Consider the following 25,937-nt stretch of genomic DNA (forward strand, 5'->3'; position numbering starts at 1 on the left):
AGTCTGTTAAACAGAATACGCGACAGAATTTCGTAAGCCGAGTTTAGATGGATGATCCCTCTGTAGCAGACATTCAGTTTACGCCCCTTTTTATAAATAGGCAGTTCCAGATTTGTATTTCACAGTTGGCAGAAAAGCTACTCTTTTATTTTTTATAATTTTCAACAATTAAATAAATTTCATTCAGTGAGTGCAACCAATAGATTGATATTTGAGTTTTCTAAATGTCACTTCGATCTGTGAAAATGGCACACGCCAAATACATGCTGGCGCGCACACTACAAATACACCAGCGTGAATTTCATTTAACTTTCATTGACAATTTAATAAAGTGTTTTATTTGCGTGTGAGTGCCATCGGATTAGACAAATCGACGTATGAATATTTGTTTACAAAATCCTTTTGCATAAGTCCCCATGTATGTGCACCCACTTTGAAGAGCAAGGAGTACTGCTTATAGTTTTCGAACTGGAAGTGCCCCAAGATGTTGAGTTTTACCAAAAACTCATGATCTGTATCTAAGAAATCAAAAGATTCGGTGCCAATTTGTTTAAAAACAGTTTTTTGTTGTTTTCTTTTCTCGGAATTGTGTATAATGGATATATGCGGTTTCTTTGAGAAACTGAGTTCAAATATAATTGTATACCAACGACTATATGGCTTTTCATTGCAATACCAATCCGTTTGTGCTTACATTATCTCAAAACAATTCTCAAGAAGCTGATACTGATATTGATACTCAATGAACTGTCAAACTTGTGACCTCATTGCATCGGTCCACCACGATTCATCGAGTTTCTTCATTCCTCTTTTAAAACACCACGTCAAGATAGTTTTCTGTGACCATAACAGACATGGTCTATAATTTCTTTGCCCCGCAATCTATATGTGCACTGGATGCCTCTTAGCCAGCTCTACTACTGAAATTCAACTCCGCCACGTTCGTTCTTTCGTACGTTCATGTTCCAGTGGAAAGCAGTAACAAGCAATGACACCATCATGTTACATTCCCTGACTAGAATGGCTCCCGCTTTGTAACCGCAATGTCAAATGAACTTACCATTATCTCCCAATTAACAACATTCGACACATTCTCCTCTTTTCAGTGAGCTGCCAGTCTAGTTGTCTCCGGAGTAAAAGGATAGTCTTTTTTATGCTGCTGCTGCTGCTGCGCTGCATTCCAGAAGTTGATGATGTTACTTCTGCCTTGCTGGTGTGAATTCGTAATTGTTAACACATGTCCTAACAGGAGGAACTTTGTTTGCGGTGTCGTTTTCTCCCGGCGCGGAGACAGACGGTCGAGTTACACACCTTCATGAATAATTTTCAAATTACGCTCCGCAGTGCCCGCGTGTGTGTGAAGTTCACCAGAACCGATCCGGCAGGGACCTCCGAACGGCCAAGGATTAGTGAAGTGCGATTTTGGAACAAGAAAAATTATTACACATTTAAATTCATGTAAACATGGCTAGTTTTTCGTCCACTCTCCGGTTGGATGGGGACATTTTTAATTGGATTCCGGCTGATGCTGCTTAATTTCGTGTTGTTTTAGTTGCTCTCGGTTTGCCAACACTCGTTTGCTCCGGCTGGCTGTGTCTGCTGAATTATTTATGAACTGGCTCCGAAATCCTTTAGTCAGCCTGATGTCCTCTTTGCCTAGCCCTGGTTTTGGATTGGTTTTTTTTCGTTAGTTTCTTAGGGTGGTTTATATTTTAGTTCTTTTAAGATGTGATGGTATTTATATCGAAAAACCGATTCGTCATGATAGTAGTTTGGGCTTTTGTCTATTGCAATACAAATGTATTTTAAATTGTTTATATGTTTTATATTTCGTGCTTTTTTAAGTAAAACAGATCATAGTTCCTTTACCTTTTGAGTAATATGTGATAAGAGTAGTATGTAATTAGATCTTGTTAGATTAGAATTTCTTACCAGGTGCCACTATTAATCTTATTATGTTTCATATTGCTTAAGACATTATAATACTTGAACAACTTTAGACATTCAAAGTTATTTTGAACTCATCTGAATAATTAAAATCATAAAAATGCACAAATTATTGATTTCTTTATTAGTGAACATCAATATTGAACAATGTGGACCTTTCTTATTAAGTGTGTTTTATTGAATTGTGATCTTGTTGATTCAAGTAGTAAAATTGTTCTAAGAAATTTTGCAAATGCAGAAATACTGTAAAAACCATGATTGATCTACTTAGTGGTGTTGGTGCCTTTCTCGTACACACATACAGACATCACCTCATTTCGTCGAGCTAAGTCGATTGATTGGTCTCCGGGCCTCTTATAAAAAGTTTGTTTTTTTGGAGCGAACATATAGCCTTTACGTATACTTAGTATACGAGAAAGGCAAAACATAATTGACGCCCAAAATAGATGAAAATGTCGTTCTAATTTAGAATATTAAACCCGTGGTCCACCCTGTTCCCCATACAGCTCATTCGTTCTTTTCGGTACGCTGCTTATCTCCCGTACGAATCCTTCATGTTTGGGATCGCTTTCAGAGAGAAAATTTAATCCTACATATCAAATTTCCGTTTGCCAGGCGAATGAACTATCGTCCTCAGGCCCAGGTCCTCGCGGCAGCCAACCAGCCAGCCGGTAGTGAGCAAACCAGCTAAAAAGGGACATAAATTTAAAAATTTAAAAATCTCTCACACTCCTCCGCGTCATTTGGTTTGGCCTTGGTCTTGTCAAACACTTGTTCTCTGTCCTCTTAATGGTGCATGAGTCAAACCCCGTAGAAGAGTTCAGACAAACGATGGCAAGCAAAAAAGCAGACACACGAACGACAAAGACGAAAACAAAATCCTCCGATAAATTTTAATCGAACGGAATCAGATCGTCTCCGGTAGATAAAGATGAAATTTATTTAAAATTTGATACTTTTTTCGTTGCATTACCGTGCGCAGTCCTCTTTGGAAACGGATAGGTCCCATTCCATTCCATCACTTCATCACAGTCTTCGACGAGCGCTGGAAGATTGGTGGCTTCTTTTGATGAGGAATTCTGTCATATGCTGCCCAACGCGCCGGGAGAAGGTGATATCCTTTCTCCTGCACGATCCCAACCCTACTCGACAACCTGTTTTCTTTTCCCATTTTGTGCAGGTAGTTGCTCGATAGAAGCGTACCCGTCTCCGTGTTATGATAGATTTGGGTCTTCTTCTGAAGTTTGGGATTTCTGTTTTGTTTCTGCCCGGGTGTTGGACACACAAAGTGGAAATTGAATATTTTATTTCGGTGGATGGGATTGCTTTCAGCATTTTTTTTTGCTTTCTCTGGACGGACTTTGTAGAAAAAAAAACAGTGTATTGGTCGATACGAGAGACATTTTCTGCTTCGGTGAAGGTGAATCTATTTTCGATGCATTGAATTTCAATTGAGGTGAGTGTTGAAACAATTGATTGGGATATGCACACTTTTATTATACTTTTTGTGAAAAGCATTGCTATTAAAATGTATGACCCTCACATATGTATAAATTATGGATATAAAAGTACTCTATCAATAGAGACCAGCGATGCAAAAAGTCAACCCTAAATAGTTGATATTCCAAATGTATCACAAAAAAAAATTAATAATAAACTCGTCTAACGACAAAGTGCCATTACTGTAAATATAATTTGTGGGAAATTCCAAAAATGTCACGAAATATCATCAATGTCACTTGGCAATAACGAATAGGTGGAATAATTTGTTTTTTATTCTCTTCCTAACAACTTCTACCGTTCCCACACCGTAAAGTACGTCGCATTCTCGTTCAAACAACGCCACAATACTGTCTGCCAAACTGGACCATCCCTAGATCCGATGCATTATTCGATAATTACACAGCAAAGCATCTTTCGGCCGAAGATTTCTCCCGACATTTTCGTAACCACCTTCTTCTTCGAGCGAAGCCATGTAAAAATTCCAAACCCCAAACCCATAGCTATCGCAGAACAACACCGAAGGGATGTGACATGATGGCCGCCGCACTTGTTTGTAGCCTGTTCCGCCTGTCGGTCGTCAAGCGCCCTCCAACATAAAGCACGGCATCCACCGCCGCGCCGTGGTCCACCGGAGCACCGCCTTCGGAGACCTGTTTTTGTTTATTCCAGAAGCCTCTTTGGAAGATTGAATTTAATTATAGGGATTGATTAATTCGAACCCCGCTGGTTGCAACAATCGAACCGCTCTTTCGGTCGCGCGCGCCCGCCTCCGTTGGACCCCAACGCGTTCGGTCTTCCGCGTGCGGCATAACAACAATTACTGTCAATTAGAAGTCGATCTCCCCTCCACCCTTTTCTATTAGGTGGTGCGGTCCACGGCCAAATTTGAATAAAATATGGGCTCGAAATCCTCCGGATCGGTTGGACGGTCGGTCGGATGGATCAGCGGGTCGGTTCCTATTCAGGTAAAACCTCGTTGATGGTCGATTCTTTGCTGGATGGTTCGGTTCGGTGCGAAGCAGCACAGTAACATGGTGAATATTAAATTGAATTACTTGGAAGACCGCACCGTCTTCGGCAAATGCTTGCTTATTTGAAGTCACGCTCAACATCAGTCAGCGGCATGCTCTTTCCGTGCCTATCCCGTTCCAAAGCCTCCTGAATGGAAACCCAGCACATTGCTTCGGGATGATGTGTGAATCCCGAAAACGATCTGTCAGTCATTGCTCCCCCCGCCTTCTCGTGGACAAGCGAAATGGCCACTACAGTGCGTATTATCCACATTTCCCGAGAGCTCGTCTGATGATGATAATAGCATCGCACTCTTGCTCGGGCTATCAATCTTCCGCCGTGATCTCCCCCGTACTGAACTTTGCCAGAGGAGCGGGAGGGTATTTCATACGAGATTGGAAATGCAGCCTGAAATGAAATTAAAGTGTTTTCATCATGTCCAAATCACTTTGTTTCGCGTCAGCTATTTGAGCTGAGTCAGACTCATATACTAGTGGGTGCTCGCGGCAAATCATTTTTTGGAATGTAGAAGAACGTAGCTTAGAACTAGCCATGAACAATTAATCCATGACACTGGCTAGGTTACAGTTAAGATGATGTCGATGTATACTGGTGAAAAATATTATACAAATGTCGACCATGGGCTGACTCCCAGTCTTCCTCAAGTTCTTTTCAGTCGTAAATAATCGGCATGTAAATTGTTTTCGTTTGAAGCTCCTATGTGACCATGTTACGTGTTTTAAAACATGAATTTTATTCTATGGATACATTTCCGAGAATCAGTATCAAATATTGGTAATTGAAACATGATCATGATTGACCACTCGTGGTTGCTACTGTGGATGCAGAAATTGTTATTGGATATCACGCGAAATAAATATGTTGAAAATTTCCACTCCTTATGGCGGGAAGAGCAAACTTTCGCTACTAGGGGGTCCACTATTGGGCATTCCTATCGTGGAAAACTTCCAGAAGATCAGTCAAGCATTTTGTGTAAATGAGACTGATTGATTTTGATTGATCAAGTGTGCCTTGGCTAAAGACGGACTTGTTTTGCTTTTCGTTCCGTCATATTTTCTAATTGTGGGTTTCAATAGGTACTTTTACAGTCCGCATTCTATTTTAATATTGAAGAGGAAGCAGTTTTATTCACGATGCCTGTTGATGATCAGTTCATCCTTCAAGCCAAACCCTGGTCCATTCGACCTCTGCTGATGTGGTTACGGGCACCTACGGTTCATTTCTTCGCTGCATCAAATCTAAGCCCAGTAGTAGTTTTCCGGCAATACCATTCATAATCACTCCGGTGACCACTAGTCCCAGCAGATCGTCCTTTGATGTAACCAAGTTTCGTCCGACATTCATGAGAGCGATGACTTTTTCCTTGGCATCGAGCCGAATAGAATCAACAATCTAAGAAATCTTTTGTTCCGCGTGTAGACCCAAAGGCCTATAGATCGTTGGTTACTCATGTAGACCTTAAGGTCTCACTTCTTGGAAGCCTGATACATGTACCGTGCACAGAAAATCGCCCACCAAATAAATTAAAGAATAAACATATCTTGTATGGACACATAAACTAGTTACACGAAAATTTAGCAAAAAAAAAATTAACGTTTCATAAGCTTTCATTGCAGTGGAAACGAGAATACGACTTTTCATAAATTGATACTTGATTCTTCTGTCAGTTCACTGCTGTTTGTTTACATTTTTAGGCCGGCGCGGTTTAGTGTCGGGGTGGCGCGTTTCAACCCGCATGGTTTTGATTTGCACCAAAATGCAGCGCTTCAAAATAAAATCGTTTTCTCGGAATATAATTCGGGACTGATTTGTGATTTGGCGGCAACTTATTTTGTAAACAAACATTGAAAGGCAAATTCCTGCTAAAGTAAGCATCTCCTGGGAAAATCAAGGCACGGATCCGACAGAATAGGCTTCCCTTCGGCAGATAGGGGAATTAGTTGTAGAGAAAAATCATTGCATTCTACGGAATTATAAAACAATGTTTGTTTACAAAATAAGCTACGCCCTAATCGCAAATTGGTCCCGAATTTGTTTTTCGTCCAAATTTTTATTCCGTATTATAGATGGTAAGTTAAATTAGTGGTTAACACATTGTGTTGAGGAACGCACCAACAAGTAACTGGCGAAGGGATGATACAGCAGCACGAACCCATAACCCGAGAAATCCACCATCATTAGTTGTATAAGGATCGCCATACCGAATAGCCAAACTTTAAATGTCTAGTCTGTAAGATGCAATAAATGTTAAGTGTTAAATGTCAAAAATGTGTAGTGTAATGTAAATTAATAAATGTTGCGTATTGTGAGAAAATAAATGTAGTTTTGGCAGTGTAAAAGTGCGTTCGGATCATTTGGCAAAGGCGAGAAAACCGAAGAAGGAACCCCAAACCATCCAAGGAAACCAAAACCCCACCAACCGAAACCCAAAAATCAACCGGAACCAGTGCCAATCGAAGGTAACGGCCCAACATCCCTACATTTGGTCCTTCGAACCGGATGTCTGGAGACATTCGGCAGCCAAAAAACCCGCCCTTTAAGGATTCAATCATCGCCATTGAGAATCGCACTTATCCGAAGCACTAAAACGCCATAAATCACCATTGCGCCACTCACCTTTCCACTCGAATACAAATATTCGCCATCGCCAAAGCCCGCAGCCGATCGCAAATTGGATCATCATCACCACCTTGTGTGAGAACCCGTCACGATCGTCGTCATCAATCAGCTGTTTACTTACTGCCGTAAGAATCCAGATTCCGACGTTCTTCATCACCAACCCATGGGCAAGGTGCCCTGGTCGGTCCAGGTAAATATACCCGAATAGAATATGTCCTGCCGAAGCTAGGATTCTGGATCTCTACTACAAAAAATCTTCATTTTCACACGCGAAAATTCGACGATCAACTTGCCCGGCGAACGTAAACAAACATCGATCCCATCACCTGTGCGAATCGAGTAGAGACGCACACAACCGAGACACTACACTGGCATCCATCCCGAACCGACGACACATCACTGGAATTGATTAATGGTCCCTGGTCATCAATCACCGAAGCACAATCGCATTAGCTTAGCGTATCGACACTACCAACTCACTTCACCCGTACAACACCACTACCCGGAAGAGTGCAGCCGTACGAGATTCCTTTTTCGAAGGTAAATAATTATATTGCACTGCACTCAGTATATGTTCTTGCCGAAGCAAGGATCGACAGTTCACTACACCGATTGTTTTGTTTCCGAATCTGTTATGAATGCGCACGACTGACTGGCTAAATGTACCTACGACGTCTCTCGAAATTTTGTGGAACATATGTGCGAGGGGTAGCCGGTGTAAAACGCACTCTACGCACATTTTGAAAAAGTTTAAACTTTTTTAATTTTTGCCGTTTTTGGATATTTTGGAGCAAATAATTGTTTGTGAGGTTAGTGAGAACTGGTATATGTCCAGCCGAAGCTGGACTCAGCCGTTGATACTACATTGAAGTTTTCCTTTCGAACTATCGATCTGGCATTGCAAATTTGGACGAAAATTTTGGGAATCGAGTTGAAATGGGATTTTTTTTTTTCCAAGTTCGTTTATTTGGTAGGCTCAGGCGTGTATAACACTTTACGGAGCCATATTTCTTTGTGATATATACAATCAATGTCATTTTTTTCAGTTAGTAAGAGAGGGATAGGTGCCAGCGTACTCGTGGTGACTCGAGGTTAGTTTACAATATTAAAGGATGGACGAGGCTTAGGATTCGGAATCAAGGAATTTCGGCTGCTGATCCGGGCATTTGGCGTAAGGGACGATGTGGCGTGTCGTCGTGCTCGAGGATTGGTTCTACTGGGAGCGTCTTCCGGATGGCCTGAGTAACGGAGATCTACGGAACATAGAGACAGAGACAGTACAAAAAAACTTTGACAGAAGAAAAAAAATTAGATTTTGATGTCAGAATCACAAATGAAACTATAAATGGCCTGCATATAGACCGCATAACGATCCCCAAAACACCTCGAATTTCCCTGAAGGGTTGTTTACCTCAGGCCACTAGGGGACCCAAGAGTCGCCCTCGTGAGGCGTCATTTTCCGAGCAGAACCCAACTACGTGATCGATGGCATCATAACCGGCCCCGCACCTACATAAGTATCCATCGACAAGGTTTATTCTGTACAGAGGGGCGTTTAGTGAATAGTGATTGGACATAAGTCTCGACATCACGCGAATGAAGCCTCGACTTAAGTCCTCACCTCTGAACCACGCTCGCCCAGAAACTTTTAGAACTATGGAAAATAGCCACCGTCCGAGTTCATTGTGTGTCCAATTCCTTTGCCAACTTTGAAGAGTACTCTGACGGACTAATGGGAAAAACTCGTTACTCGAGAGTTGTCTATCATAAACCTCACCTTCCTGTGCGCCCACCTTTGCCAGCGAGTCTGCCTTCTCATTGCCGTAGATTGAGCAGTGAGAAGGGACCCAAACAAAGGTAATCTTGAATGATCTTTCGACCAAAGCACGCATCTGCTCTCTTATGTCTGTAAGAAAGTAAGATGCGTGCTTAACAGGTTTCATCGACCGGAGTGCCTCGATAGAACTAAGACTATCCGAGAAGATGAAATAATGGTCTACGGGCTGATGGGAAATTATCCCCAAAGCGAAGTTAATTGCTGCCAGCTCAGCAACATAAACCGAACACGGTTCCTGAAGTTTTCGGAAGGTGGTTGAAGTTACATTGAAAACACCGAAGCCAGTGGATCCGTTGATGCGAGAACCATCAGTGAAATATCTGTTGTTGCAATTGACATGTTCATATTTTTCAGAAAAAAGGGAGGGAATAGATATTTGTCGAAGATGATCTGGTATTCCTTGAATAGCATGTTTCATGGACAGATCGTATACAATTGAGGAACTGTCGTTGGTGAAGTGAACTCGAGGGGGATTATAACACGGAAGACAAAGATCTGAAGAAATGTAGTTGAGATAGACTCTAAGGAATCTTGAACGACAAGTTAGTTCAAGCATATTATCGAAGTTATCTAGAACAAGTGTGTTACTTGCTCCACATTTAATGAGTATTCTAAGCGAGAGCTCCCAGTAACGGTGCTTTAAAGGAGTGACTCCAGCAAGCACCTCCAGGCTCATGTTATGCGTTGAATGCATGCAGCCAAGGGCAATACGCAAACAACGATACTGAATTCGTTCCAATTTGATCAGGTGGCAATCAGCTGCTGAGAGGAAGCAGAAGGAGCCATACTCTAAAACAGAGAGAATAGTCGTTCTATAGAGTTTGATGAGGTCTTCCGGGTGCTCCGGAGATAGAACGTAGAAAATTGATCCTTTTCCGGCATTTTTGTATCAAATACTCAATGTGGAGTTTCCAGGTACATTTGGAATCAAACACGACCCCAAGGTATTTAGAAGATAAAGATTGGTTGATGTCATCATTCAACAGCTTGAGTTTCAGTTGAGCAGGATACCGCTTCTTAGTAAACACAACCAACTGAGTTTTTTGCGGTGAAAACTCGATCCCTAGATGTCTGGCCCAAACAGTCAGATTATCCAGGGTACTTTGCAATGGTCCTTGCAAGACAGCTGCACATGGACCTCTTAGAGAGACCACGGCATCATCTGCAAGTTGTCTGAGCGTGCATTGTCCTTCCAAACAATTGTCAATATCTTTGACATAGAAATTATAAAGCAAGGGACTTAAACATGAACCTTGCGGAAGGCCCATGTAACTAGTTCTGGAAGTTGTCAGAGTGCCGAGTGTGAAGTTCATTTGTTTTTCTGACAACAAATTGTACAAGAAATTATTCAAAATAACGGGTAATCCATTACTGTGCAGATTGTCTGACAGTACTTCTATGGAAACTGAATCAAAAGCGCCCTTAATGTCCAAGAATACTGAAGCCAATTGCTCCTTGTGCGCAAAGGCCAGTTGTATATCTGAAGAAAGCAACGCTAGACAATCGTTTGTTCCTTTCCCTTTTCTAAATCCAAACTGAGTATTTGAAAGCAATGCATTTTCTTCGACCCAATGGTCGACTCTTGAAAGGATCATTTTCTCCAATAATTTTCTCATGCATGATAGCATGGCAATCGGTCGGTATGAATTGTGATTAGACGCTGGTTTCCCAGGTTTTTGAATAGCTATTACTTTGACCTGTCGCCATTCAGGTGGCACAATGTTGTACTCCATGAAACAGTTGTACAGGTCAAGTAATCGTCTTTTTGCGATATCTGGGAGGTTTTTCAGAAGATTGAATTTTATGTTATCGCATCCCGGAGCAGAGTTATTCGATGAAAGAAGAGACATAGAAAGTTCCAGCATTGTGAATGGTCCACCCAATGAACCGGGATCAGTGACTGATTCTCGAAATAGCGGTTCTGCTGGTACGGTATCTGGGCAGACCTTTTTTGCGAAGTCGAAAATCCATCGATTGGAGTATTCTTCACTCTCATTGGTGGAAATGCGGTTCCGCATGTTGCGAGCCGTTTTCCAAAGTGTTGTCATTGAGGTTTCTCGTGATAGTCCCTCGACAAAACGTCGCCAGTAGCTACGTTTTTTGCCTTGAGAAGATTTTTTGAGTTTTCTTCCGAGCCTCAAATACTCTTCAAAGCTCTGACCTTCCGTGTTTACGGAAGGCCTTGAAGGCATCAGATTTCTCAGAATACAACTTAGTACATTCATCATCCCATCCAGGAGTGGCTGGTCTTCTGATGACAGATGTACTTGGAACGCGTCGTTTCTGAGCTTCTAGTGCGCTTTTTTGAATCAACTCAGTAAGGAATCGATATTCATCCAAAGGGGGAAGAGTATCAGTTGATTCAATACCAATTTTTACCGCCGATGCAAAATTTTGCCAGTCAATGTTCTTCGTGAGATCGAAAGGAACATTAACTGGCTCAGATTGTTGATAGCCACTCTTAATTGTGGTGACTATCGGCATATGATCACTACCATGGGGATCTTGAATTACCTTCCACGTGCAATCTAATGATAGTGAATTTGAACATAAAGACAGATCAATACGGCTTTGTTGACCATTTGGTCCTATTCGAGTTACTTCACCAGTGTTCAAAATATTCAAATTGAAATCGTCACACAAATCATAGAAAATAGGCGCTCTATAATCGTCATACGTTTCGCCCCATCCAATACCATGTGCGTTCATATCACCCAATATCAATACTGGAGATGATAGGAGAGAGACTGCGCTCCAAAAATGTCGACGATTAATAGAGGCATTTGGAGGAATGTACACTGAAGCTATGCAAAGATCTTTATTCTTTACATTTATTTGGCAAGCGACGATCTCTAGGCCATTAACAGTCGGAATGGGAATTCTGTAGAAGGAGTAGCACTTTTTGATCCCCAAAAGAACGCCACCATAATGATCATCCCGATCTTGGCGAATAATATTAAAATCGTGGAAGTTGATTTCATCTTCAGAAGAAAGCCATGTTTCACAGAGTGCAAATATATCGCAATCGGAATTGCGAATCAAAAACTTGAACACGTCTAATTTATTTTTCAGACTATGACAGTTCCACTGCAGTACAGTGATTGTATCTTGCATGGCCGTATTATCCATCGAAAGATACAATTCCTGCAAGAAGGCCATGAAACAGTCAATTGCTTCAGATAACTTTCTACTGTTGGAATAAAGAGGTCAATGAGTGGCCTCAATGAATTCGGAATATTGAACAAATTCAAAAAACGGTCCACGAGGTCCTTAAAGGAGATCAATCCTCGCTTGGACGGAATATTTTTTCTGGAAGTGCGAATTGCATTTTTCCTTTCATTGATTCTCCTAACCGGATGTTTCTTGGAAACATCGGTTTTAGGCAATGGCGGGAATGTCTTGCTACAACTATGATCCAAAGGAGCAGTGAAGACAGATTGCTTCGGGATTTTAAATAATCCCCCATTACCTTCAGCTTTTGGCACGCTTTTCTGGATGCCTTTTGTTCTCCTACGGCGCGATCCCGGGGAAGACGGTTGCTTCCTCTTTTCGGGCACGTGTACCTCGAAGAATCATCCATATCAGCTACGTCGGAGTCCAATTCATCAGTGGCAATAGAATCGTAGTAATCACTTACTCGAACGGCAGCTGAAATAACAGCCGTGGCGGTGGTTGTGGCGGATGTGTCTTGCGACTTAACCATTTCCGCATACGACTGCTTGGAGCGCTGTACCAACGAGCGCTTCACTTTTTGGGTGCGCTTTTGTACACTGGGCATTCTTAGAACCATGGGGAGGATCCATGCCACAATAAGCGCACTTTGTAGCTTGTTGTTGACAGGACTCCTCCTATGCTTTTCAAAACATTTGCCACAACGGGGCTTGTTGTCGCAAAACTCGGCAGTGTGCCCAAACTGTTTGCAGTTGGTACAATTGAACACCCTCGGCACAAAAGACGCACCGGAAATAACATATTTTCAATATCTACATATTTTGGGAGAATCGAACCGGCGAACGTCACCCGAAGCGAACCTGACTTAGAATACACTCTTTTACCATCTACCATGGTAGCTGAATGCAACTCCTTGCAATCCAGAATATCCACAGTAGACTCCATTGCATTCTTTAAGCGGCCTTTTCCCGCAAGTACATCCTTGCAAGTCAGGCTCGCTGCGTTGATCACACCTTCGATTTCGACCTCCCGCGAGGGGACATAAACCAAATATTCAACATTGTAGGCCTTGTCTTTAGCGATTTCGTTTGCATCCTTGTATGTAGGTGCGGTTATGCGTAGTTTGTTCCGATTTACCTGATGGAAATCAGTTTTCGGAAAACGACGCGTCAAATCTCGCTTAATGCCGAGAAAATCTAGGCTTTTCACTTTCTGCCGAAAGTAAACAACCCAAGGCCCAGGAGAAGATGCATGGTAGAACCGTGTGCGACCACCATCTTTGGGAGGTCCACTGCCCTCCGCAGTCTCCGCCTCCATTATCACCTCGCAAGGTGTTGGAAGTATAGTTATTACAAGCTAAGAACTAATAACTATTGACTAATTAGAAAAAAAAACTAATAAAAAAACTAATTCAAACTATTCAACAATCTTTGCCACTTATCTGCGGCTGCTGCTGTAGGTAGCAGCAGTAACAATAGCCTGCTTCACTGGCGTCGCCAGAAGCAGCTACTTCCACTCGCCGACAGTGATCGCCTTGGATCCGTAGGTAGGATACGCACCACACAATAGCACTCGCACTACCGAACACAATCCGCGATGAGACACAGCACACACGTCTGGCTCGTTCGAACTATTGGCACGGAATGAGTTGAAATTGGATTAGTCAACCGATACTAAACGTTAATTGAGGACGATTTGATTGACATCAGCATTCATTCGGCATAGCTGTAGAGCAGCGCACCGAATTGTTTCCGAAGGTAAATAAAAACTCTACAGTTTATGTCCTGTCGAAGCTAGGACGAATCGCAGTTATTACACCGAAGTCTTTATTTCTTTGTGTCTGTGGTGCAAGTGAAATTCGTAACCATGCCTAAGCTGCCGTCGATGAAAATTCTGTTAACCAAGGCGAAGTCTCATCAGTGTCTCTTCAACGAAATCTGTACTTTCGTTGATCAAATCAATGCAGAAACCACAGCGAATCAACTGACTGTTCGAATGGAAAACTTTGACGGGCTCTGGGAAAACATCAACGAGGCGCTGAATGCAATCGAGACCCATGATGATTATCCCGATGGAGATGAAAGCTGTAGCAAGGAGCGTGCAGAGTATGGTAACCGCTATTACGATTACAAGGCGAGGATTTTGGATCGACTGAAGCAGCTTGAGCAACCTAGACAGGCCACTTCCGATCGAGCACAGGGCGCTGGGATGCATGATGTGGCGGAACACGTGCGTCTACCGCAGATCAAGCTGCAAACCTTCGATGGAAACATCGACGAATGACTAAGTTTTCGTGACCTGTACACTTCGTTGATTCACCTGAAAGCGGACTTACCTGATGTCGAAAAGTTCCATTATCTGAAGGGCTGCTTGGCGGGGGAAGCCAAGTCGTTGATAGATCCACTAGCCATCACAAATATCAACTACCAAGTAGCCTGGAAGACACTTATGAACCGGTACAACGACAGCAAGTTGCTGAAAAGACGTCAGGTGCAAACCCTATTCAAATTACCGTCTCTCGGGAAGGAGTCTGCATCCGAACTTCAATCGTTGCTGGAGAAGTTCGAACGTGTAATCCAAACTTTGGATCAAATCGTCCAGCCAGCAGATTACAAGGACTTGCTGTTGGTGGAAATCATGTGCTCCCGATTGGACCCAACCACAAGGCGCTGTTGGGAGGAGAATTCTGCTACAAAGGAGCAGGATAAGGTGAAGGATTTGATCGACTTTCTGCAGACCAGAATCAAGATTCTTCCTTCCGTTGAAACCTTCCGAGAATAGAGAAACGCCGAAGATGCCTTATCGAAAACCATCGCTCACCCGATCGAGTCACAATGCAGTTTACAACACTGGATTACGCTGCTTAGCTTGTTCAGAATCTCACCTGCTCTTCTAATGCCCAGCGTTTCAGAGGATGTCTGTGTCATCTCGAGATAAACTGCTACGGAGCCATTCGCTGTGCAGAAATTGTTTCCGACGTGGTCACCAGGCCAACGAGTGCACGTCGAAATATGTCTGCCGTAGCTGCAAGGGAAAGCATCATACACTAGTGTGTTTCCATTCCGAAAATACCTCTAGAAGAAGAGGTGCCTCTGCTGATCGACCAAGCACCAGTAGTGCACAGTTTTCCAGTGAGACTAATTCCAACACAGTCGATACAACAGTGTCTTCCAATATGGCGATCAACCACTCAGCTCCAGTATTGCTGGCCACCGCCATCGTTCTAGTGGAGGACGATGAAGGAGTAGCTTTTCCAACTCGGGCGCTCCTAGATTCAGGATCTGAATGTAATTTCATGGCAGAGCGCCTCTGTCAGAAAATGAAGATTAAGCGAAAGCGCTCGAACATCGACGTTGTGGGAATCGGACAGTCTAATATGAAGGTGCGACATCGCGTCGAAGCCAAAATCAAGTCGCGAGTTTCACCATTCTCGCAGAGCATGGAGTTTCTCATTCTTCCGACCGTTACGTCGAATCTTCCAACTACAAGTGTCCGACGTGCAGATTGGAAAATACCCGAAGGTGTAGAACTGGCAGATCCATCCTTCTTCGAATCAGCTGCTGTCGATCTGGTGATTGGTATCCAACATTTCTTCGATCTCATCAAATCCATAAAGACATCGTTGGGGAATGGGCTTCCGACGTTGAATGGGTCTGTTTTTGGCTGTATTGTTTCTGGTGTAGTCCAAAAATGCGATGCCGGTGCTGTAGTCCAAAAATCCTGCTACACAGCAATGGCTACCGGTTTCGAGGAACTGATCAATCGGTTTTGGAGCTGCGAAGAATTGGCAGCAACAACTATTCACCAGAAGAGGAGAGATGCGAGGAGCATTTCAAACGAACCGTGCGGAGATCCGAAAATGGACGGTACACCGTGTCGTATCCAAGGAACCATGACAAATTAGTCGAATTGGGCGAGTCAAGGGACATTGCGCTTCGACGACTTTTATGGTTGGAACGTAGACTGGATAGGGATCTAGAGCTACACGAACAGTACAAGCAGTTCATGATGGAGTACGAACAACTCGGGCACATGCGCAAGGTGGTCGATACAGGGAAAGAGGGTTCCCTCCAAAGGTGTTTCCTTCCACACCATCCAGTTGTCAAACAGGACAGCACAACGACTAAGGTTAGAGTTGTATTCGATGCATCATCCAAAACACGTTCAGGAACGTCTCTCAACGATGCCTTGCTGGTAGGGCCAGTAATCCAGGACGATCTACGAGCAATCATCCTACGTTGTCGTATGGTTCGCATTATGTTGGTTGCCGATGTTGAGAAAATGTTCCGCCAAATTCTCATCTGTCAAGACGACATTCCTCTCCAAACCATCTTGTGGCGGACAGATGAACAATCCGATATCCAATGGTATGAACTAACCACCGTTACTTACGGTACCAAACCTGCTCCCTATCTAGCTACGCGCACGCTGCAGCAACTAGCTGAAGATGAGCAACTCCAATTCCCAATGGCGGCAAGGGCTGTCAAGAAGGACGTGTATATGGATGACGTCCTGACTGGTACGAACACCGAAGATGAAGCTGTGGAGCTTAGATCCCAACTCGATTCGATGCTATCCAAAGGTGGATTTTCGTTAAGGAAATGGGCATCGAATTGTCCAAAAGTGTTGGAAGGTATTCCCAAGGAAAATCTAGCGATCGCCAATACCGAAGAAGTATCGCTAGACCCCGACCCATCCGTGAAAACCCTAGGTTTGGTTTGGTTACCAGGAACCGATCGTATCAAATTCCGCTTTAAGGTCTGTATTCCAAGTTTTGACGATGATCTGTCAAAACGGAAGGTACTCTCGATAATAGCCTCATTATTCGATCCACTTGGTTTGATCGGAGCGGTCATCTTGCGAGCGAAGCTGTTCATGCAATTACTTTGGACGCAAGAAGATGAGGAAGGAAACCGATTAGGCTGGGATCAGCCTTTACCCCCGAAGCTGCTGGCAGAATGGCAGGCTTTTCACCATCAGCTACCCCGACTGAACGAGTTGATCATTCAACGTTGCGTTGTTTTACCAGAATCAGCGAAGGTTCATTTGCATATCTTCTCGGATGCCTCAGAGCGTGCATATGGAACATGTGCGTACATCCGGAGCGAGAATCACAAAGGAGAAGTTTGGGCTGCTTTATTGACATCAAAATCCAAGGTGGCACCGTTGAGGCGCCAATCAATTCCCCGGCTGGAGCTATGCGGAGCATTGCTTTCCGCGCAGTTGGCAGAGAAAATCCTAGAGTCGATCCAGGTTCCAATGGAGGCGTTCTTTGGTCCGACTCAACTTGCGCTCTCCAATGGATTAAGAAAATCCTTCAATGTGGACAACATTCGTTGGCAATCGTGTAGCCAAGATCCAACGAATAACCGAAAAATATTCATGGAACCATGTTGCCGGAGTGGACAATCCGGCGGACCTAATATCCCGAGGTATTGGACCCGATCAAATCCATACCTGCACACTATGGTGGGAAGGCCCACCATGGCTCAAGAAGATGAGAGAAGAATGGCCAAGTTTATCAGCAACTCCCGTTGGACAAGATGTTGAAGCAGAGTTTCGTTCAACAGCACATTGTGCTTATGAGAAGCTCGAAGGTTTTGTGGGCTGGCACCTTTTCAGGTTCCCGTCGTACACATGTGTGCTGAGGCGAACGGCAATCTGACAGCGTCTGATTCGAATACTGCTGAAGGATGATCCGAATCCGAGTGGTTTTCTAACGGTGACGGAGTTAGATGGTGCCGAAATCACTATTATACGCAAACTTCAGCAGGAAGAATTTTCGAGCGAATAGAAATCTCTTTCTCTGAAGAAACCGATACCAAAGAGCGCATCACTACGATGGTTCAATCCGAAGCTGTCAAGGGACAATATAATCCGAGTCGTTGGAAGATTGGGTCACTCACAGGAGTCAGATAACGCCAAAACCCCATGGTCTTACCTGCTCGTCATCTGTTCACCAGAATGCTAATCCAACACTATCACCAGCGGCCTCAATTGCTATTGGCAACAATCTGGCAGAAGTACTGGCCTCTAGGGGGGCGCAGTGTGGCAAGGAATGTTGTCCATAATTGCCAACGCTGCTTTCGAGTAAAGCCAACCGCGGTGCAGCAATTCATGGGAGAGCTGCCTGCGGCAAGAGTCACAGTCGCAAGGCCATTTTCCAAGACCGGCGTCGATTATTTCGGCCCCGTCCATATCCGCCCAGGACCCCGGAGACCCGCAGTGAAAGGATATGTTGCACTCTTCGTCTGCATGTGCACAAAAGCGGTTCACGTGGAATTAGTATCCGACCTTTCGACCAATAGTTTCATCCAGGCATTCCGAAGGTTCATTGGAAGAAGAGGCTATTGTTCTGAGGTGTATTCAGACAATGGCACAAATTTCGTTGGGGCAAGAAATCAATTGCAGCAGTTGTTCGATCTACTTCGCAGTAAGCATCACCAGGACAGGGTCAGCCAAGACAGTGCTCAGGACGGCATACAATGGCACTTCAACCCCCCTGCTGCTCCCCATTTTGGAGGCCTATGGGAGGCAGCAGTGCGATCAGCAAAAATCCACATCCTGAAAGTTATCGGTGATAACCCTGCGACGATCGAGGACTTCAACACTCTTCTGGTACAGGTGGAGGCTTGTCTGAATTCCAGGCCTATTACGGAGATGTCAGACGATCCGAATGACTTCGAACCACTTACACCTGGCCATTTTTTAATTGGAACATCGCTCCGCAAGCTACCAGATCCGGATCTTCTACACCTCCCAACGAACCGACTGACCCAATTTCAGTTGATTCAACAAAGTGTACAGGTATTTTGGCGTAGGTGGAGAACGGAGTACTTGTCGCTACTACAGAGCCGGACAAAGCGTTGGAAACCACCAGTTGAGATCACCGTTGGAAAACTCGTGGTCCTGAAGGACGAAAATTCCCCTCCGGCCCAATGGAAACTTGGGCGCATAATGGAAGTACATCCTGGCAGCGATGGAGTCGTTAGGGTGGTGTCCGTCAAAACCGCCACTGGATACCTAAAGCGTCCTGTGGAGAAAGTATGCCTACTACCACCAGCTAATCAACCGCCAGACGAAGAGAACCAAAGTTGAGTTACATTGCGTTGCCATGTCGTCCACCCGTGTTCCGAGAGGTTCTTTTCTTTCTTTTCAGAAATTCTACAAATTTCAGGGCGGGGGAGAATGTTGAGGAACGCACCAACAAGTTCCCTACCCCTTTTTGAGGTCGATCACTGGCTACGTAACTGGCGAAGGGATGATACAGCAGCATGAACCCATCACCCGAGAAATCCACCATCATTAATTAGTTGTATAAGGATCGCCATACCGAATAGCCAAACTTTAAATGTCTAGTCTGTAAAATGCAATAAATGTTAAGTGTTAAATGTCAAAAATGTGTAGTGTAATGTAAATTAATAAATGTTGCGTATTGTGAGAAAATAAATGTAGTTTTGGCAGTGTAAAAGTGCGTTCGGATCATTTGGCAAAGGCGAGAAAACCGAAGAAGGAACCCCAAACCATCCAAGGAAACCAAAACCCCACCAACCGAAACCCAAAAATTAACCGGAACCAGTGCCAATAGAAGGTAATGGCCCATTATCCCTACACATTGAAGTACATACTTTCGTTTGTTATAATCGTTGAATTCGAAGATTTGCCTAAGGGGGCGCATATTGACCGTCCTTCCCCTATTCTATCACCGCTACTGTTCCTCACCGTAATCGTCGAGATTCTTGTAAATGTGATTGACCATGAACTACAAGGCGGACTACTATGGCAGTCTAAAACCATTGGGCCCCCAAGGGGCAAGTAACTCTAAACTTTGCGAAATATCACTCATTGTATCGCAATCTTGATCGCAATAGTATTTCATGATATTTCTAGTATCCACGATTTTCGTCAAACAATGAAACGGTTGCTAGTTCGGTTGTTATGGCATTTGTCAGTTAGTTGATAAACCACAGTTCTCCCCCGTATAGGGCCCCAAAGGTTGTTCAAAAAGTAATGGTAATAGAAATAGTTGTTCAGTGATCTTGTTTAAGAATTTAAAGGAGACTGAAATCATGTGTTGCCTAAAACTGGGTGGTCTGTATCGACTGGGTGGCGTTGTGATTCATGCTTTCCCAACCAGGGCTCTTCGATCAATTTACCGTAGATACGACATAGTTCTTCGCTAGTATTTATTAGTATTTTTGAATACTGTCGAAAGTTTAGAGTTAGTTGCCCCTTGGGAGCACCTAAAAGACTTCGAATTGGTTTATTAATCAAAACAACAAATCGTTGGATGTTAACACGGCGACCCATTCCAGTTTTGTTGGCAATAAGTAGAGAATGTTGAATGATTCCAATATCTTGGTAGCTAAATGACGTTAGACAGTGGTACAAACATCGTCATATGTAGGTGCACGGATCAAGAAAGCAAGGGCTGCCTTTGTGAGTTTAAGAAATATCTGGAAAAACAAGCAGATAAGTGATCGCACTAAAATGCAAATTTTGAACTCTAACGTGAAATCTGTACGATTATACGCTAGCGAAATATAGTTGTAATGACCAAAATATCGTCCGAAGAAACCAGTGGTTGGATATTTTTTTTGGAACAGCTCGAAAAACGGAGTTCATCAAGAGAATAAACAATACAGTGAACTCTCTGTAACTCTCTCTGTATTCGAGTGTGAAGTAAGAAGTAAGAATTGAGAAAAGAGAAGTGAAAAGGGAGAGGTCAGAAGTTAAAAGTTCGAGAAGTGAGAAGTAAAAGGTAAGAAAATAAAATTTAAAAAAATGAGAAGTGAAGTGACAAGTGAGAAGTGGATTCAAAGATAGAAGTGAAAAGTGAGAAAGGAGAAGCGAAAAGTGGGAAGTGGGAATCGAAAAGTGCGAAGTGAGAAGTAAAAAATTAAAAGTGCAAATTGAGTAGTGAGAAGGGAAAAGAGAAAAAAGTGAAGTGAGAACTGAGAAGTGAAGAGGAAAACCCTCTGGCAGTTCTACCGCTGGTGATTGCATGCTGTCGCTGTAGGTGAACACAGCGAACGAACGAACGAAACGAAAAATGCGCGAGCAAAAAGCACGTCAGTACGCGGCGCTGTCACAAATTGCAATGGCTTGCACACGACAAGCACTGCTTCTTTTATACACAAAGAAAATCTTGCAGTAGACCCTATGGCCCGTGACATACCGCATTCTGATGTCCGTGTAAGGAATGCACGGGATTGGTTACATATGAAATTTTAACTGGCTTTGACAAGAATTGAAATTTTCAATAGATTATCGTTAATATTCTTAAGTTTTAATGAAATAGGCAAAATGGTGGAGAGTGCCCGAGTCGATTGATATATAAATCTTAAAAATCCATCGAAAGATAAAGGCGCTAGTAACGTTCAAAATCTTCCCTTCCAGCGTAACGCTCTCGATTTCCCAAAATCTAAATGAAACCCAGTATAGTAAAGAAAGACGTAAGTCCTACGTCAAAAAACTGATACAGTAAGCTCTTCCATTTGTTTACATTTGAGGCTTCAAACAGTCAGCATAAGTTTGAAATTTTGAAGTCCACGGCATCCTGCAGCAGGTGGGTCCCAAATCCGGTGAATCGGATTTAATTTGGTAACGCGGATCAAAGAACCAACGATGGCGTCAGAAGTCAGAATTCTGGTTATGCCGACTAGTTCGTAATCATCTCCCGGAGTTGAGATCGTGGCGTGACCTAGTCAACATGTTATGCATCGTATATGATTCTGGTCTCCAGTTAGCCTAGCGTGCAATGGCGTAGGTTTGCCCATCCGGAGCTCGTTTCTCGGTCGGTCAGTCTAAGATGTTTTCCGGTTTGGAAACATTTTCGACTCCCTGTGCATAGTGTGCCCTTTGTACTTGCCACACAAGATGCATAGGTACTCATGCAATGACGGGTTTAGAAAACATTCAACTAATAACTGGGGAAATGTTAATAGAATATTAAGTTGAAAAGCCGGCCATTGAAGAAGAAGAATATAATAACACAAAAGATGTCAATTGAAGACGACATAAGTCTTCTATCGGATTGAAATTTGAAACCTATGAAAATTACCTACAATTTGTTATTTACTGATTTGCAAAGTAAGCATCCGACCCAGAAATACAGGTGAACATAAGCCATACAGAATAAGAAAGTCAAGATGAATACACCAGGTATCTGGCAACCCCAATCCTACCCACTACGTTTGACAATAGCCAACATCTTTGAGTTTCCCATTGTTCTATTGAAATTGGGTTTCCCACTGACAATTCTATTTTGTAAACAAACCACTATTCCGAAGTGATTTTTTCCAAATAGACGTAATTATTTTTCATCATTGTAATTGTGCGAAAGTATGCATGCGAGGTGTATTTCAACAAGAATATTGATGTATTTAATAAATTTTCATATTTCAATCGGCACCAAGCGCTCTACTTCTCCAAAATATCATGATATTCAAAATACATTTTCAATGGCAGGTTTCAACGATTATGATTACGCCTTAGTATTAAATTAATCGATGATTTTGATGCTAGCATCAGAAACATGGCCGCTTCGCAGACCCCTGGAATACACAGCTAGGTGTTTCAATCTGCCCAATTTATGGACGAGAAGAAGGCGGGGGTGAAAAATTCATTTTCGGTGCAAAACAAAAACAAACCGGCTGGCTCTCCCATACTAAAATCCAAGATGGCTGAATCGCGAATTTGACAGATTGGAACACCTAGCTGTGTATTCATCTTGAAGAAAGTATTCATTCAATTTTAATTGAATCAATCATCGGAATTTTTTTTTTTTGATTTCAGAAATCACGTCGTTTTCACATGAATCCGGTTCAAATTTAATCTAACGATGTTCAATACACCACAAAATAACCAGTTGGCGGGTGGTTGACGGTGATGCTGTTATTGCCAGAGAATCCCGCGGGACTTTATGCTTCTACTTGGTTTGGCTGAGCAACGGAGATTGAATTTGCTTTGTCATCAACAACAGCTACGACTGGCCGTTTCATCGTCGGCCGGACTCCAGAGTCGAGAGCATTGTGGACGATGGGTTGTCAGGTTCTAAATAGAAAACTTGGAACGGAGCGCACTCTTTCAAGATGGAACGAAGATGGACAAGACAGGTAAGATGGAACGAACAAATTGTAACATTTTTAAGACTTGCCGTTCCTTCAACACGGCATTGGTGATATAAGCTATATAAGCCAATCAGATAAATGGATTGTAGAATTAATAACAGAAATCAAATTCCTAAATTTCTCATAACAATCGATTTGACATGCATTGCGCTATCTCAATCGCTATCAACGATCCTAAAATGGAAACCAATAAATGTCTCACTCACAAAGCCATTCAAGCTCTCAAAGGAAACAGGTGAAACGAACACCCGTAAGTGGTGCTCGCTCCACAAAGTCCTAACAAAAGCGCCGAATAAGGAACTGCTGAGGCACCACTTCGCGTTCCTGCGATCGGTGGATTAGTTTAATCACGCCATTTGAAGTACCACCAATAGTGGAGGGGGGCTGCAGCTGCCGTGCAATAATGTGGCGAACGTACGTGATTTTCAAGTGGTTTCGGGAATGGCACGCATGTTCCTCCTTTTGCCCATTGCCATCATTTTCCAATCAAATAACAATCGTAAAGCATGTCTCAATTGAGTGTAGCAAACAGTGGGATAAATCTGCCCTGAGCATGAGTTATTTCGCCATCCATTTATTCGTGTTCGAAAATTGACAAGCGAATCGAAACGAATGTGGACTCATAAATTGGCCCCTCTTACCTTGATGGGGCCCAGTCGGTCAATTATAATGGCCAAGGTGATCCGATCGAACAATCTTCTAAGAAGGGTGAAAATCGTAGAATGAAATAACGACCAATTGATATTGACATCATATTTCAATTAGTCATGGTGAAAACCCATAATATTCAACGAATATGTTTCATGTCATATATTGGTGTTGGCAATGAATGAATAAATATATATATTGTGTGTGGGGACCGGGACCGCAGTTCGTTTCCGCCACCATTGGTCGCTTTTTTACCTAGTACCCTGGTCTTTTAAATTATTAATCGTATGTATAAATTAATTCATGTGTCACATATAACCATGTTTGCTTAAATTCCGATCAATTTTACCAGTTGCAGTCAAGTTTGTAACTTGACAGATACAAATTTCGAATTCAATGAGGCCGTCCCAAGTGTCTGGAATGTCGGATGGTCGAAATGCATTTATCAAGTTACAATGAATTACTCGTGATATAGCCAGCAAAAAGCCTTAAATCCTTCGACATTGTGTGGATTGTAGATCGGGCTGCCATGTAAGATAATTGAAAAATAAGAATTAGTGAAATTTTTTGTTTCTATCATTACTAATTTGAAAATCATCATTGGAAAACATTTTTTGCAGTTGTGTTCCTTCGCACTACTTCGCAAACTAAAATACAGTTGCATTTGCAAACCACTTCAGCTTCTTGTGCAGCACAATCAATCTTGCTACATTGAAGCCCCTTTCTAACCGATATTGTTTTCAATGATGGCGAATCTTCGCACGCCGCGTAAGTAGAACTCAACACCAACCTTGAAATCCTTCAATTAGTTTTAATTTCACGCTTCCTCTGACGCTCACTCATCAAGTGCACCCAGGAAATTGATCTCCTCCATAAAAGTGCAACTCCTCGAACTCCACCCATCCGATTTCCATCGCACAACCATCACCCGTAATCACATAGCAATGGCTTTGAAAGCATATTTCCTTCCATCTTCATGAACATCATCATCGTCGTCGTCGGCGTCGTCATCGTTAGACTTGATTTTCATAGTGGCATGATTGGTGTAAGCGTCACTTTCAATCGCAGCTTAATTTATGTTGCTCTATGAAATAATTTTTTGCTATGCGATAAATATCATGTCACCCAAACTTCAAGTTGTGCAATTCGTTGAACTATATTTATTAAACTATTATTTATAAAAAGAAAAAGTTTATGTATGCCAATGCTCTTTCAGTCACCTTTTCCATCATGCACTGCTGACAATTTGTTCGCTAAGTACAACTACCAGCCGGCAGCAGCGAAGACTACCCACAGATTGCATCCATCCTAGCGCTTTTCCCATCCCGTGTGCAGTGTCTGAAGTCTGATTTCTTCACGTTTCACCTGGCAGAATGATTGACTGACGACTGCCTCGCCAGTTGCGCTTCCTTCGTTTCGGAAACGTGTGCGATACGGAATGTGGAACGAATGGAAACACGTACTCCACCACGAGAATGGGTTCCCCTTGATTATTATTACTCGATGTGCTGCTCCGTTCCGATGCTGTTCGATGGTACCCCTATAACTGATTCTGATTTCTGACAAAAGAACAAGTGCATTTGGTTCGCTGGATGGCTGGATGGATGCATCGAGCTACACATGCGAACACGCGGCATTGAATGTGAATTTCTGCATCATTCTCCTCTGAAGAATAGCAAATGGGAAATGGAACACCCAAACAAGCGAACGTGGTTCAGATGATTATCATCATATTTATGAGAACAGCGTTGAATGCATTGCAAATCGTGAATTCAATACCAATATTTTGGTCGAATACTTCATCGTTTCAAAACAAAAATCGGCATGTGAGTTTTTTCCTTTTCCTAATTTTTCAACACTGTAAGGTCCTGCTGGTTTGCGCACACCGGCATATGAAACATAATCCTTTTACACTCATCCCACCCGAATCGAAGTTTGAACAAACATAACAGCAAAGTAAACACACCTTCCCTGGCAATTAGAGGATCACTTAAGCTTTCTCGAGCCAATCCACCTCCGCCGAAAGACCTGGTGAGCAAACAAGAACA

At 42.9% G+C, this 25,937-nt stretch overlaps 1 protein-coding gene across 1 annotated transcript; it reads left to right on the forward strand.

Annotated features, from left to right (window-relative positions):
• The first annotated feature begins 6,806 nt into the window (after nt 1-6,806).
• Nucleotides 6,807-19,344, forward strand: LOC134224241 (uncharacterized). Its single transcript, XM_062703563.1, has 2 exons — nt 6,807-7,641; nt 18,931-19,344. The coding sequence occupies exons 1-2, from the start codon at nt 7,514-7,516 to the stop codon at nt 19,205-19,207; spliced, it is 405 nt and encodes a 134-aa protein (XP_062559547.1). The 5' UTR covers nt 6,807-7,513; the 3' UTR covers nt 19,208-19,344.
• Nucleotides 19,345-25,937: the final 6,593 nt, after the last annotated feature.

The sequence above is a fragment of the Armigeres subalbatus genome, chromosome 3 (genome assembly GCF_024139115.2).
Source record: "Armigeres subalbatus isolate Guangzhou_Male chromosome 3, GZ_Asu_2, whole genome shotgun sequence".
NCBI lineage: Eukaryota > Metazoa > Arthropoda > Insecta > Diptera > Culicidae > Armigeres > Armigeres subalbatus.

Excerpts from the sequence above, each read along its gene's own strand:
- LOC134224241 (XM_062703563.1), top strand. The coding sequence starts at position 7,514 with ATGGTCCCTGGTCATCAATCACCGAAGCACAATCGCATTAGCTTAGCG. Across the intron at positions 7,642-18,930 it reads ACGAGATTCCTTTTTCGAAG|GTGGAGAACGGAGTACTTGT; the intron begins GTAAATAATTAT and ends ATTTTGGCGTAG.